General features: G+C 43.7%; 1 protein-coding gene across 1 annotated transcript in view; it reads left to right on the forward strand.

Moving 5' to 3' along the window:
* Positions 1-1,943: 1,943 nt before the first annotated feature.
* myo16 (myosin XVI) overlaps positions 1,944-14,863 on the forward strand; it is a 98,268-nt gene continuing 85,348 nt past the window's right edge. The window contains exons 1-2 of the mRNA XM_030081329.1: positions 1,944-1,971; positions 9,186-9,455. Of these exons, the coding sequence (XP_029937189.1) occupies positions 1,944-1,971; positions 9,186-9,455 (298 nt within the window). The remainder of the gene's footprint in view (positions 1,972-9,185; positions 9,456-14,863) is intronic.

The raw sequence follows: 14,863 nt of genomic DNA on the forward strand, positions 1-14,863 counted from the left end.
AGAGGCAGAGGCTGTTTTTGTGACCTGATTTCCTATGACAGGATTTACTCAAGCATCCATCTCACACACGCATGCACATATCCATCACCCGCCCTCCGTCTCCTCGCTCTCTCGTTTTCTTTCAGGCTCTACTCTCCTACTCTTCTCCTTTCAGTGTCATCACAAAGTCATCTTCACTTGTCTGTTGCGTTCTTTTAACCCCCACACCCCTCCCCGCCACCAACCATCCAACCATCCGATCATCCCCCATGCCCATCCAGTGCTGCAGATATAGGTGAGTAGAAGTAAAACCACTGACAGTGAAAGATAGATATAAAAGCCCCAGTCCCCCATAGGAAAGGCATGCTGTGATTTTAACCTGCAGATGTGCGAGCACCATGGCACAGATTTGAATGTGTGTCAAACCCCTGCTTTAGTCACACACAGCACACCCTGTTAAACTGTTTCACACTCATCCACGATGTGTGTGTGTTTCTCTCTCTCTCTCTCTCTCTACCTCCCTCTCTCTCTCTCCTGTATATGCCGTTCTGTCTTTCTTTTTAGTCTTTTTAGTTTCCCTCTTTTTTGCCTCTCCCTCTCTCTCTCATGCACACACACACACACACACACCCTCTTACCCCCCTTCTGCAAAATGTCTTTTTAATTCCAGGCTGAGGTTTTCGTATATGCAAATCAGCCTTAAAGCACGAAGTCATAGGCAAGGCAGCGAGTGCCCTGCAGACATACTGACGCTACAAGCATATATACACACCACTGTAGGTGTCACTGTAGGAGCACATGTGTGTATATATGTGTGTGTCTAGCCTACCATTCCTGTGAATTTGAGGCCAGTTTAATTCTGTCGGTGAGCACTTAACCTGTCACTGCACAAGAGCCGCAGTGCAGCAGCTTAACTCTAACACTCTCTCTCTCTCTCTCTCTCTTTCTCTCTCTCTCTCTCTCTCTCTCTCTCTCTCTCTCTCTCTCTCTCTCTCTCTCTCTCTCTCTCTCTCTCTGACCGCCCTCCCTCTATCCAATTTTATGCTCCCCCCTCCCTCTCTGGTGCCATTGCCATTTCTTGCTTATTTTTCTTTCTCTTGCTCCCCCTGCTGTATCTGTGTTTCTTCCCATCCATTCTCTCTCTCTCTCTTTCTCTCTCTCTCTCCCCTCCCTTTCTCTCTTTCTCTTTCTCTCTCTCTCACTCTTTCTCTCCCCCTCCCTTTCTCTCTTTCTCTTTCTCTGTCTCTCCCTCTCTCTCTCTCTCTCTCTCTCTTTCATTTGGCGTATCTCCAGCATGAGGAGGCAGAATTAATTCCACCGCCTTTTTCTTCTTTCAGCTCTGGAGGAAGAGGGTGGCAGAAAGAAGTGTGAATCTGTGTTAGTGTATCTGTGTGTGTGACTGTAGAGAGAAGCAGAGAGGGAGGGAGGGAAGGGGGTGTGTAAGGAGGTGAGGAGCATTGCGTCAGTGGGGGTGTGTTGGGCAGGCGGGCGGGCCGGCCGGCTGTCAGTCAGTGACGTGTGCGGAGCACGTGCGTTGGTCATGGCTAGGAAGACGACGTGTGGTGGTTATCTGGCTGTGGGCGAGGAGAGCTAGAAAACAGCCACAGCTCTTCTTGCCGGCACCGTGTGTCTGTGTGCGTGTGTGTGTGTGTGTGTGTCTCTGTGCGTCTTGGTCCGTGTGTGTGTATGCGTGTTCAGATGCTGCATGGGCTGCAACCGGAGCTGCTGCCGCCGCTGCTGCTGCTGGTGAATAATGCAGACAGGGGAGCAGAGCGTGGATAGCGTGTGGGGAGCCAGATGAATAATGCATCTTGCCGGGTTTCTAGCTCCAGCACTGTGTTAGTTAGTTTTAACTGGAACCTGTAGCTGCTGCGTACTGTCTGCCTGCCTGACTTACTGACTCCCTGCCTGCCTACCTGTCTATCTGCCTGACTGGCTGACTGACTTACTCACACAGCCAGAAGATGTCTCACTACCATTTCATTAAATGCTGTAAGTAACCAATCACCACCTCTTTCTCTGTCTTTTCTGTAATGGCAGGTGTGAGTGTGCATGTGTGTGTGCATCATGTATTGGTGCATGCCTCAGCCATGGGTGTGTGCCTGTTGTATTAGCTCATGCATCTGCAGGATGTCATCTTCTGTGTGAGTTTTCATGCTCTCTCTAAACGTGTTTCACCAAATTCTGGACTAAGAATGCAAGGGAATGATAAACTTCCTCCTGACTGCAATCTGAACTTTACTGTAAATGCTGATCCTGATGGTAGCGCCTTTTGGTTTGAAATGGGAGGGTTTGTGTGTGGGTATAAGTGTTGCGTGTGTGTGTGTGGGTGTGTGTTTGAGTGTGTGTGTGTGTGTATGTCAGTGTGTGTGTGCAGGGAGTGGGTGTGTGAGCTTGCTGCAGAGAGCTGCTGCAGATGTGTGAAGTTGACCGGTGAATGCGGCAAGTAAAGGCAGAGAGAGCAAAGAGAAAGAGAAAGATGCAGCTCCTGTGAGAGTCTGGCATATTCATGACATGCTGACAGACTGATGCAGAGTCCTGTTAATTCAGAGAGAGAGAGAGAGAGAGGGACAGAGGGAGAGAGAGGAATTGAGGGGGATTTAGAGGAGAAAAGAGGGAAGGAATAAGTACGATTTGGGAATGGGAAAGAGATGAAGATCGGATGAGCATCGGCATCTGAAGAGAGAGAGAGGAGCGAGGAGTGATGGAAAGACGAGCCATCACAGGAGATGACTTGGAGTGACAGATGTTGCATGTCTTTGAAGTCAGGGAAAAGGAGGTAGAGAAAGATAGAAGGCAAATGGGAGATAGCTGTGATAAAGGTAGTAACACAAAAGATGTCTCTTTCTCTCTCTCTCTCCCTGCCTGTCTCTCTCTTTCTCTAGTTCCCTCTCCCTCTCTCTCTCTCTCTCTGTTTCTCTGCCTGTCTCCCAGGGTCTTTGTCTCACTCACTCACTCCCTCACTCACTCACTCACTCACTCACTCACTCACTCACTCACTCACCCATTCTCACCATCTCACTTGTTCTTGCACTCTCAAGCAGTAACTACAGTATAAGCATGTTGCAGCAAGTGTGTGTTTGTGCATGTGTGTACATGAGTGCTTGTTTGCTATCCTCTAATTTATAAGCTGCTGCGGTGCTGCCAGTGTTATTAGCTGGATCCTGAATATTCCACATTCAATCAATACCTGACAGCCTGGAGATGGGAGGGCAGGATAAGACAGCTACTTCTGCCCATCCCTGTGTGTGTGTGTGTGTGTGTGTGTGTGTGTGTGTGTGTGTGTGCGTGCGTGCGTGTGTGTCTTCATCTCTCTCTCTCTGTCTGCTCCCCCCATCTCTCCTCAGACTCATTCAGCCCTGCTGCCCGTCACTCTCATTCTTACTATGCTTTCCCTCTGACATTCATTTTACATGAATCCATATATACAGCAAGTGATTACACTCCTCTAGCATCATCTGTTTAAATACCTTTTTAAGATAAATGAGCAAACATTTGGTTATTACATAAGTTTCCATCCATCAGCTAGTGTTGGGAAAATTGGCCATAAAATCATAATGGGCCAGTTATACAGATAAAAACAGCCACTTGTTGTGCAGCGAAACTGAACAGTTCATTGGGTTGTTTTTGTTGTTTTATGTATATATTCATATACAGTATACAGCATAATTCTCAAAATAATTCATAAATATGCAGCAGCCACCATGATAGACACCTTTACCGTCAGTCTACCTCATGGATGACACATGTCAGCATCAACATGCCACCATGTGTGTCGTCTGTCTGCTGCTGTAACACTCTGGGAGTTTATGGGTCTGAAGATGTGGCCATGGCCCTGACTGCTTGTTTAAGTGCTGATTTATTAGGCTCACAGAGTGTGTGTATGTGTGTGTGTGTGTGTGTGTGTGTGTGTGGGTAGGGTAATGAATGAGAAATCCGTTTTGTGCATCTTCCCCCTCATAAATCCGGTTATGAACATTTCCTGTATTGTTCATGAAGCAACTATAAAAACTGGTAAGAAGGAGAGGAGAGGAGAGGAGAGGAGAGGGGAGGAGAGGGGAGGAGAAGAGAAGATGAGGTATGCAGCTCAATGTGGGGCTGCAGTCTTGGACTGAAGAATCAAAGGCACACAGAGAGGGATGAATCCAGGGTGAAGTGATGGAGAGAGAGAGGGTTCTGGGTTCTGTGCGAGTTCACCACTGGTTCACCCATCCTTATTCTGTGTCGTGCTGTATAGACTCTAACACACATTGTATTCCCACAGTGTACGATATTTAATTCTTACCCAGCCGTCTGCCACTGCTTTCTTGTGTCTACGCTCTGAACACTGTCTGCCTTTACTGCCTGAAACAAATTCCTATACAGACACATACACTCTCAGCCACACTTGCCTGGAGGTGAAACTGACAGTGCTGGTGTGCTTTATCATCTGAGCCTTGTAGTACTACTCAAGAATCAAACAGCATTTGAATAAGAAACTATGGTCTGAACTGATTTTACGTGTTCACCCAAACCTGTCTCTCTTCCTCACTTTTGCAAGCACACTCTTACAACTTGTCATCATACTGTCAGTGGAGACAGATATGGCAAAAACAGAAGTTTGTGACATTACCTCATCTCTCTGCAGTCAGTCCCGCCTGTGCCAGTGGCAGCAGGCTCCTTGCAGCAAGGACTGTATTCTGGCAAAGGTGCTGTGGAGCTTTAAAGGTGCACTATGCAAAACGGAGGGTCGACAGAAGTGAGGACCCTTCAGGCTCAACTGACATCAAATGTGGAATAAACACATGAGTTATCTGTGAGTCAGGTCAGTGATTAAAACAATTTAGACTCAACCATCAAATGCCATGCCTATTCCACAGTTTTGTTGCTTGTTGAGTCTATGAGGGAGAGCCATGTAGATTCAGCCATCTAATTTTGTGCTTATTCCATGTGTGTCTAAATGATCACTTCAGTTGCCAGCGGGCAGTTTTACATAGTTTACCTTTAAAACACCTACCATGTAGGGCTGGGATATATGTACATAATTAAATATCACAATATCTTTGGCCGAATACAGTGGTCCCTCGTTAATCGCAGGAGTTACATTCTAAAAATAACCCGCAATAGGTGAAATCTGCGAAGTAGTCAGCTTTATTTTTTACAGTTATTATAGATGTTTTAAGGCTGTAAAACCCCTCACTACACACTTTAGGCAAGCTGAACGCATTCTGTACTATACAGGAGACACGGCACGGAGAAGACTGATTGACAATGGTCTACAGTCCCTTAGCCAATCAGGACGCAGAACACAATGTGCTGTAAAAAAAAAAAAAAAAAAAAGGATGCAAAATTGCACTAAAAAAAATCCGCGAAACTGTGAGGCCGCGAAAGGTGAACCACGTTATAGCGAGGGACAAATGTACCTAAATATCAGTATTGTGCCGATACGGACTGATAACATGAGATTTTAAATTAAGAAAAATCATGAGTCAAGAGGATATGATGACCAAGCAGGTAGAGTTGAATACATTCAGAAAATTGCATCCTCTTACTGTAATGCAGTCATCATAATGTTATGATATCCAAAATCCCAGACAATATCTGGCCTCATATCACAAAATATTAATATATCAGCCAGCCCCGATTGTACACATATATGTAGGGCTGGTTGAATCAGTATTACATTGATAATGCAATATAAGACTAGATATCATCTGGGTGTTATCTTGAAATGGCAAAGGTGTTGTCTTTTCCTGATCTTAAGGGCTGCATTACAGTAAAAAGGATGCAGTTTTCTCAACTTACTAGACTGTTGCAGTTGTGTGTTTTTTACCTCTACGTGATTGGTTATCAAATCCATATTACCAATTATTGTTTATCAAAAATATCTTTTAAAATATTTTATAGACATATTTCATGAAAGCACCAATGATCATCCCTACAGTATTGTCACTCTGTCGATATAGAGTTACTCTGTCCAAAAAAATTTTGTCCATATTGTTCAACCCTACATACATGTGATACTTGAGGAGTGATGAAACGATCTGTTTCTTGATGGAGTGTGTTATAGCCCTGCAGTGAGCAGCAGTCAGGCTGGGGGTCGGCACATTCACAGATCAGGGTGAGCCGCTGCACAATTTGGCCTCAGACTAATGGATTTCTTTGACTGGAGAGCAGAGCAGCTTAGTTCACTGCTCTTGCTCTGAAAGGTGTCTAATCCGGACTCAGACTTAGCACATATCTCAGCCACTGAGTCATACAGCAGAGAGGAGAGGGCCGAGGACGAGAAATATGCAACAGGAGCAAAAACGGGAATTGAAAAGGCAAGGGTGCTGAAGTACAGGGAGATGGAGTAGTTTAAGATTGGAAAAGGCAATGGGTTGAGGGTGTTTGTGTATGTGTGTATGTGTGTGTATGTGTTTGTTCAGCCCTGAAGCCAAGTTCCCAAACTGAAATACAGTTGAAGCAAACACCTGGCGTGAACAGTATAATAATGACCTGCCTTGTCTGGAAGCTGGGCACAAAAGAGCTGTTTTACATGTGCAACCCAAGCAGATGGCACTGAGGTATTGTTGTAGGAGGGGTGCGTGTGTGTGTGCGTAAGAAAGGGAGGTGTAGAGATGTGTGTGTCAGGGTGTGGGGAGGGGTTGAGTGACTGCATAGATGTCTATCTAACGTAAAATGCACGTAGAGACACCGCAGCTTCATTCATGCCTGCATGGCTTTGTTACTATCTGATAATCTAGTCAAAACAAACGCTGGCCTGTGCAAATGGGAAACGGCAATATTTAAAGTGGACACGCAACGCAGCACTGCCATGTCGGTTGGAAGGCATATGTGTGTTTTTGTGGTGCTGTTTTTTTCGTTTGTTTTTCTCCAGTTGTTGTGAGCACTGTTCAAAGAGTTTTGCATTTTACTCTCTGGATGTGCAGAGAGACTAAAAGGTGACACAGGGACACCACTGCTGGCATTTCTGTGTCTTCGTGACAAAAACAGAGCAAGTTACTCCTGGCCTTTTTGAGAAATTATTACAGGGAGGGAGGGAGAGAAAAAGAAGGGTGAGGGCGAAGCATGGGAAGAAGCTGTGGGACTTCAAAGGCATCCCACTGACAGCGATTTAAAGCAGACTAGCAGACTGATGTAACATGGTGCTGAGTCACCCGCAACACGCAGAGGGAGACAAGATAGGACACGTACATAGGGAGCCACTTGTAAGACAGAGACCGAGAAAGATGGAGAGCGTCCTTACGGAGAGATCAGTGGAGACACGGGGATGCTGAGGGGAGTGGAGACATAAAAGACAGGATGGTCAAAAGAGGACGCAAGGACATGGAAACAAGTGGAGAGCAGAGCTGAGTTTGATAGAAGAATGCGTGTGCGAAGGAGGCAGGCGGGGCAAGGAGGGGGAGGAGGGAATGAGTCAGAAAGAGAATCTTAAAAAAGAAAAACAGAAAAAAAAGACATTGTCACTAATTTATCTGCTAAAGTGTCCTCTCCTGCCCTCCTTTTCCCTCTCCTGTGGGCTAGCTGTGACCTGAATTAGTCAAACAATCAGCGCTGTCTTACGCTGCTCACTCATTGTTGAACATGCTCACGCACACACATTCTGGTTCTGATGAAAGACCATCCAAAGCTTTTATTGTGTTATAAATCAGAGGCTTTCAAAGTGGCATTCTTGAATGGCTTCCAGGGGATCTTCGGCAAAATAAGAAAGATTTTAATTTCACTGTAATTTAAGCTACTAGATGTTGTGAGTTAAATTGTGGATACAAAAATATATGCATGAATGCTACGTTTCTTAACACTTTGAATCAGTTTGTTAGTGTTCAGCTTTGACATCTACACAAATTAATGCCAACACAAACCAAAATATGTGTTCATTTTAGAGTTCATAGGACAAAATCACTTGAAAGGGGCTGTGTGATTTAATGAAAGACAGCGACTAGAACTATTTGTCACATCTTGTCAAGTTCAAGTCATTTCATTTAGATGTAGAGTAGCTACTGTTAAATTGACTAAAACTCTGATTGCACTAGTCCGCTTAATATCATTAATTTAGTCATTATTCAGTCATTCTATGTATGGGCCTTTTACTTTATTGCTTGCTTGTATTACATGATACTTACAGAACTCTACCCTTTAACATCCATAAATTTGCAAACAGGTGAGCCCATATATGGCACAAGAATTTAAGGAAATATCCCAATGTAGCATACAAAATTCATCCACTGCAAGTGCAGTTGGCCAGTAAAAGGGTTACATTTTATGCTGCATAGCAATTTATTGATTGTGTGTGAACACATGACTATGAATGGACTGAGATACCAGAGAAAGAGCGAGAAAAATATGCTGGATTCAGAGACTTACTGTATGTTTTTGTTTTGTTACAAAAACATGCAGTAACCTTCACTACAAGAAATTAGGCTGATTTTTGTTTCAAGGTTTTTGAGTCAGACTTATTCATTATTATTTGCTTGGAAAAAAGGGGTGACTAAATTAACACTGGTGTTAATTTATGTTTATTGCTGGTGTGTCTCCCCTGCTTTTTACTGCTTTTTACTCAGTGAGTTTCAGCCTGGGCTCACCACTGCAGAAATAGTCGCTAACCAGCCCAGTAGACCATAATAATGTTGGAAGCTGCCTGGCGATGAAATCTGTTTGGCTGAGTTCCACTGAGAGGCAGGGAGATTATGCAGAGTCAGGAGAATCAGTGCACACTGTTGGGACGGGGAGGCAACACACTAAACACACCGGCGCTTCTCTGAACCTGCCTCAGGGTTAAACAGACACAGCAAATATATTGTACTGCAAATATGCCGAATGCTAAATGTTTAAACACACACATGCAATTGCATAAATATGCACGGACACACAAACATACAAGCACATTAAAAGAAGCACATACACACCTACATACCCATGCAGTCCTACCTGGAGTTAAAGCTGACAGCAATAGTGTGCTTTCTGTGATCCTTGTCTTGCCAGCTGAGTATCAAACAGGACTTGAACAAACACTGCAGTGGTCCACAGTGGTTGGAATCTGTCTCTTTCTTAGTCATAGCCCTACATCATCATTTAGACACCAGACTTTAATAGAAACAAATATATGACAAAAAGTATAACAAAACAAAAGTATACAGTATTTGTACAAATATCTGTGAACATACAGAATGTCAGTTTTACATCCTAAATGTTTAAATCCTCTCTCTGTTTCTCTCTGTCTCCAGGTTGTTTCCAGCTATGTAACGTCTTTCGTCAGAACATGGAGATAGACCAGTGTCTGCTGGAGTCTCTCCCCATCGGCCAGCGCCAGCGGCTGGTCAGGAGGATGCGCTGTGACCAAATCAGGGCGTACTATGAGAGAGAGAAGAGCCTGCAGCGCCAGCAGGGTGGTGTCAAGGCCCGATCTCTGCCCAGCCACCGCAAGAAGCATCGCATTCGCTTCAGCCTTTCTGATGTCATACAGGATGCCATTATTCGCCATGACGACAAAGAAGGTGAGTGTGGGTTTGCTAAGGGTGTGAGTCTTTGGCTTTGTTCATGACTCACTCAGTTTTTAAACCATGATTCAAGTCAATGATTTGATTCAATGTATTTCAACAAAATTTTATATCCATTGATAAATAGATTTAATAATATAAGACTATCACTTTTCCTCTGAAATGTGAAAAAATAGACAGTGGCATTACATTATTTACTCTGCCTGCATTTTTCATTGCCAAAAAAGTTGCAGTTTACATTATTCTTTTAGATCACCATTATGTTAGGTCTAGATACATGTCTAGATGCAATAGGACGTGTGTGTATGCACAGTAAAAGAGATGTTAAAGAAGAGAGGGATCAGATGAGGATGAGGACTAATGGCTAGGTCTGCAATATTGAAATATTGGCTCATTCTTGACCCTGATTGCAGATCAGTCAGGATGAATGCACATGCATACACACAGAAGTCAATGCTTCTATCTGTGGGAGTCAGGGTCCTGCTGCCAGCCCTCTGCTGTGTGGCTGCGGCTGAGGTGCCGAGTTGACTCAGATAAGGGCTGTTTGTGGTGTTGATGAGATGACAACGGCTGCGTCTCCCATCACAGTTGAGAAATCTGTGTGTGTGTGTGTGACTGTGTGCATGTGTCCATTCTGCCAGTCTATGTGTGAACATGTTTGTTCTCTTGTCTGCTGTCAGACTCCATTCCAAAAAGTGACTCTTTATTAGGGAATCTGCCTTCCAGGAGGAATAAGGCAGCTTTTCTCAGGCAGACAGTAAATCATATCCAGGCCTGGATTTAAGCAGTGCTACGGCCAGGCTCCAAATAAACACTTAGATTCAAACTGTGTTTTTATGAGATAAGATAGTCAGTGAGTTTGCAGCACATACAGGATTTCAAGCTTTACTCTGAAGGGGCATTGATTGATCCCAACCTTTTCTTTTCCCCTCTCACCTGTGCACTTGCCAGTTGTTTGCCCAGCTGTCCATGTGTATCTATTTCAGCCCTACCAGAAACCATTTCAGGTTACTGTGCTAATCTGTGCTCCCTGGTTGCCAGTGTGGTTCAGCTGGGGCCTTTGGGAGCATCTGGTGCCATTGCAACTGCCCAATTGAAACTGGGGTCTCTTGGCTGGGCATGAATCAGCTCTGCTGCCTCTACCTAATGCCCAGTTACCTCCCAGGCTCCACCATGGCTCCACACTGGCACCAGGCTACCACTGGCTTTTGCCATGTAGGAAGATGTCCTGAGCATTCAGCTGGAGAACAGCAGGAGATTAACTAAAGACAAATTCCCAGCTCACAGTCTCGTTGAATCAAGGTACTGTTCAGTCATCTATTAACCTTATGTTGCCTGTCTTTTTATTCTGACTGGTACGCAGTGCCTGCTCCTCATTGAGGGCTTGTGGGTCCATCTAAGGCACTTTGAAGCAATGCTATGTTGGATATATCACCATGGTTACTTGTTGGCAGTGCTTGTTTGAGCATCCCTTAGTCGTACTCGAGTGCTGAGTGATTACTAGGACTGCCCCCTGAAAGTATGTCAGAAACCCCTCAGTCAACTTGAGATTCCTCAAGTTTTTTTTTTTTTTTTTTCTTTTTTTTCAGTAGTTACTGGGCATTACAATGACACTCACACAAGACACACTGGGTACAGCCCTAGATATTACGGTACAGTCCCCACTTATATGGAGTGAAAATATTTGACACAGGCTTCTATCCTCCCAAGAGTACTGTGGGGACATTTCTCGATTTTTTTTCCCACACCACAGAATCATTATAAGCACTGAGGAAATGTGTAAACGTGCTTGATGGAGTGAAGGCCTGGGGATTAATCTGGTGGAGAGGGTTAATGGAGTAATTGGGGGGAAGGGATTTGGATTTGTGGTTGCCTTGTTGGCTTTGACAAGCTAACCAAATCTCTTGCTTGGAAAACTGGCCTCAACGGAAATCCTGAAAACAGTGGAGGATGTTTGAGTGCTCATTCATCTCCCCGGGGATCCCTGCTGTGTAATGAATAATGCAATCAGCCTCTCTATATCAGATATGATGAGCAGAAAAACTCAGCTTGATGAATTGTTGATTATTTTCTGCTCTCAGTTGTCTCGTTAAGCCTTTACCTCGTGGATCTCCCTTGAAGTGTGAAGCCATGAAATGAGAGTGATAGACTGTGTCCAAACAGCATATGGGACCAACAACGGTGAACGCCTAGCTGATAGGACACTGATATGTTTAAAATTGCCCTTATCTTGAATTAGCTGTATGCCCTCTTCTCATCTTGATCTTCAATTAATTAGTTTTCTTTTCAATTTTCAGCACCATGTCCCTCAGATTGAGATGATAACTGAAAAAAAAGATTGGAAAGACATTTTGTTCTGGTAATTCATTCTGGTTTTTATGTGCCTGTGTGTGATATGAGAGGGACAGAAACAGAAAAAGAGACAGATGGTGGGAGAGAAAGAATGCAATGGCAAGAGAGAGGAAAACTTTGTGTGTTTATGCGTGTGTGAAAGACAGAGAAGAGAGAGATGGGGTGAGCCTTTTTCAGTATGTCCTAATTAAACTCTTTTTTTTTTTTTTTTTGGAGGGGAGCTAGCTCAGGGATCCGATTAAGAGATAAAGTAGAAATTCAGTCTGCTGGTAAGGTAAAGGTAAGCCAAGGTAAGCCAGGTAATAAGATATCACACACACACACACACACACACAAACACGCAAGCACTTTCTCTCTTATCGGTTGTCGTGGGCAGGAAATCAGATGAATGAGAAGGAAATAAAGAGGAACAGGGTGGAGATAGAGGGGGGTGAGAGGTGGGAAAGATGAAATACCTGAAAGCTAAAGAAATTGGGAGGCATTGGGAAAGAAGCAGCAGGTCAGAAAGTACAATAACGGGTGAAGGTGGGGTAGCACCAACCCTGTAGAAAGAGAGAAGCGCACCATGCCTTATCCCACTTCTCCCTTCCTATCTGTCATATGCAAACATGTGGCTCAGTTGCCTTGTGACATTTGGTGAAATTGCTTCCTAAACTCATCTCTTAACTTCATCAAACTGAGACACACGTGGAACAGCAGCAGCTGTTGCCCTTGAGAGACAAAGAGCAATCAATTTCCATCTTGTCTTCCCTTACAAATGAATAATGATTGGAAATCTAGCATGTAGGGACCTGTGAAAATAATACATGTTGGTGGTTTGTGCAAACACTGAGTAGTAGTTCCATTCTGTCTATTTGAATTTCTATCATCTTGACTCAAATCATTGTCTCATGATAGCAACACGTATCTGCTTATCAATTGTTCAATTTTACTTAATGCTCTGAGGTGAAGTGTTATCATCACATCACCATGGGTGACATACCGCCTGAATGGTTTGAGAGTCCTCTTGTAACTCAAATGTTATTGGTCAGAAACCCATTCAGCAACTAATGTATCCAACCCTGCCCAAGCACCATTTAGCAAGACACTGAACCACTTGCTCCCGTGTTACCACTGGGTTGACGCTAAACTATGATCCAGCTTCGGCAATGCATGCATATTGATGCATTTCATATGCCTGATGTGTTTATTGCTGTTACGTTTGATAAACAATTTGAATCTGCAATAATCAAAATTGCTGAGGGTTGATTTAAGTGAGGACTGTTTAGACTGAACTGACAAATGTGTGAATAAGCACATTATTTACAGTAACGGTCGGGTCTACGTGGCTCTCAGCCTGAGTCAATAATAAATTATGTGCTTATTCCGCCTTTTTTTGTAAAGGTGTTTTTTTTTTTCACAAACCACTTTAAATTTCAATGCTAGTCTAGCTTTAGCAATGAGCATACATATTTATCCATCACACTAATCCTATCAGGAGATTAAGACTCCCTGACACCTTAGAAGTGTAGTTCCATGTGGGCCTGGTGGAAATGTCAGTCCCTATCTGTATAGGAGAGACAACACCTTTACCCACACACACACAGTCCCACATCCACCCACCCTTATTGATCAGCATGTATAGATCCAGCCTCAAGGCACACCACAAGGACTAAGAGACTCTAATCAGTTCTAATCAGTGGTGAAGGGAGATAAAGTCATACTAATAGCCTCCACTCTCATGCATTTTTCTGGAGCAGTGCCTTGGATATAATTGAGTGAAGAGATTGTGGAAAATTTAATCATATTGTGGTTCAGATACTACATGCTAAATTGTTGCTCCCTCATGAATTGTGTGACGTATGTTTTTCTGAGGTAGTGGTATCCCGAGCATGCATCGATATGGCTCATCAGAGGATACCTGTTGTGGTTGTAAAGGACCTGTGAGACAAAGACCTCCCTGAGCTGTGCATTCGGTGTTTGTTGGCCATTACTCTACGACTACAGAGCGGTAGTGATGTCTTGTGGTTGTGGACCCTCCAGACATTTAGCTGCCTTTCATTTATCAGTGAGGGCCAGAGCTGGCCATCTCTGCTCCACATCGATCCTGCCACTAGGGATGTTTTGCAGTGAGGAAAACATGTCACACTGTGACACCTGGCCAAATCCCCCAAAAATGATAAAACACAAACCACAGAGAGAAAGAACAGAGAAGGAGAAATAGGGTGATAGTGAGAAGAAGACACTGATCTTTCACTGCAGTAGAGCATGCTGGCATTAAGGCATGTCAAACACCTGTTGTGTTTTTGACAGAACAAGGCCTCGACCCAGGCAGGTGGTCCAGAAAAATGTCAAGAAAGCCTCCCACTGGACTCCCAACTTAAAACCTTACAACTATCATTCTGATAGTAGGAGTCTCTTTAATGTTGACTGCATCATCATGCAGATGTTGAAAATCATTTTCACTGGCAGTGTGGACTTTTATGGCTTATCTAGCTTTAATGTTTCTGCATTAAAACCTTCTTGGTTTGAAATAATTAATGATTCATTGTACTTCCTCAAGACTTTTGGCTTTATGGGTTAATATGAGCGGGAACAGAAGATATATGAGAGTAATAAAAGAATAAAAGTGCACTTGTGAACTCATTTTCTTTCAGAGGTCTACAGTGCACTTGTGAACTCATTTTCTTTCAGGGGTCTACAGTGCTCAATTTTAAGTTTAAATTCAATTTAGCTGTTTTCCTTGTATGTTTGAGTTTTCCAATTAAGATTAAGAGACACGGGGGAATTTTAAAGAGAAGTGTGTAATGATGCAGATTCCCAAAATCTGGGCAGCCCAGAAAGTGGATTAAAACACATCGACTTGTCCACGGTCCTTGGAGTCTTTTCCGACTACCGCTCACAAATGAGCAATTATGTCGTGTTACTTGGCCCTTGGGCTGTATTTCCCAGGGAGACTGCACAAGTGGCCATCAGCAAAATGTAACAATAAGGAGTGCAAGAGATTCATTCCCAAAATAAGACATCTATTTTCTTATGTAATTATTGCTGACATAAAAGTAAAACACAATCTG

The sequence above is a fragment of the Myripristis murdjan genome, chromosome 21 (genome assembly GCF_902150065.1).
Source record: "Myripristis murdjan chromosome 21, fMyrMur1.1, whole genome shotgun sequence".
NCBI lineage: Eukaryota > Metazoa > Chordata > Actinopteri > Holocentriformes > Holocentridae > Myripristis > Myripristis murdjan.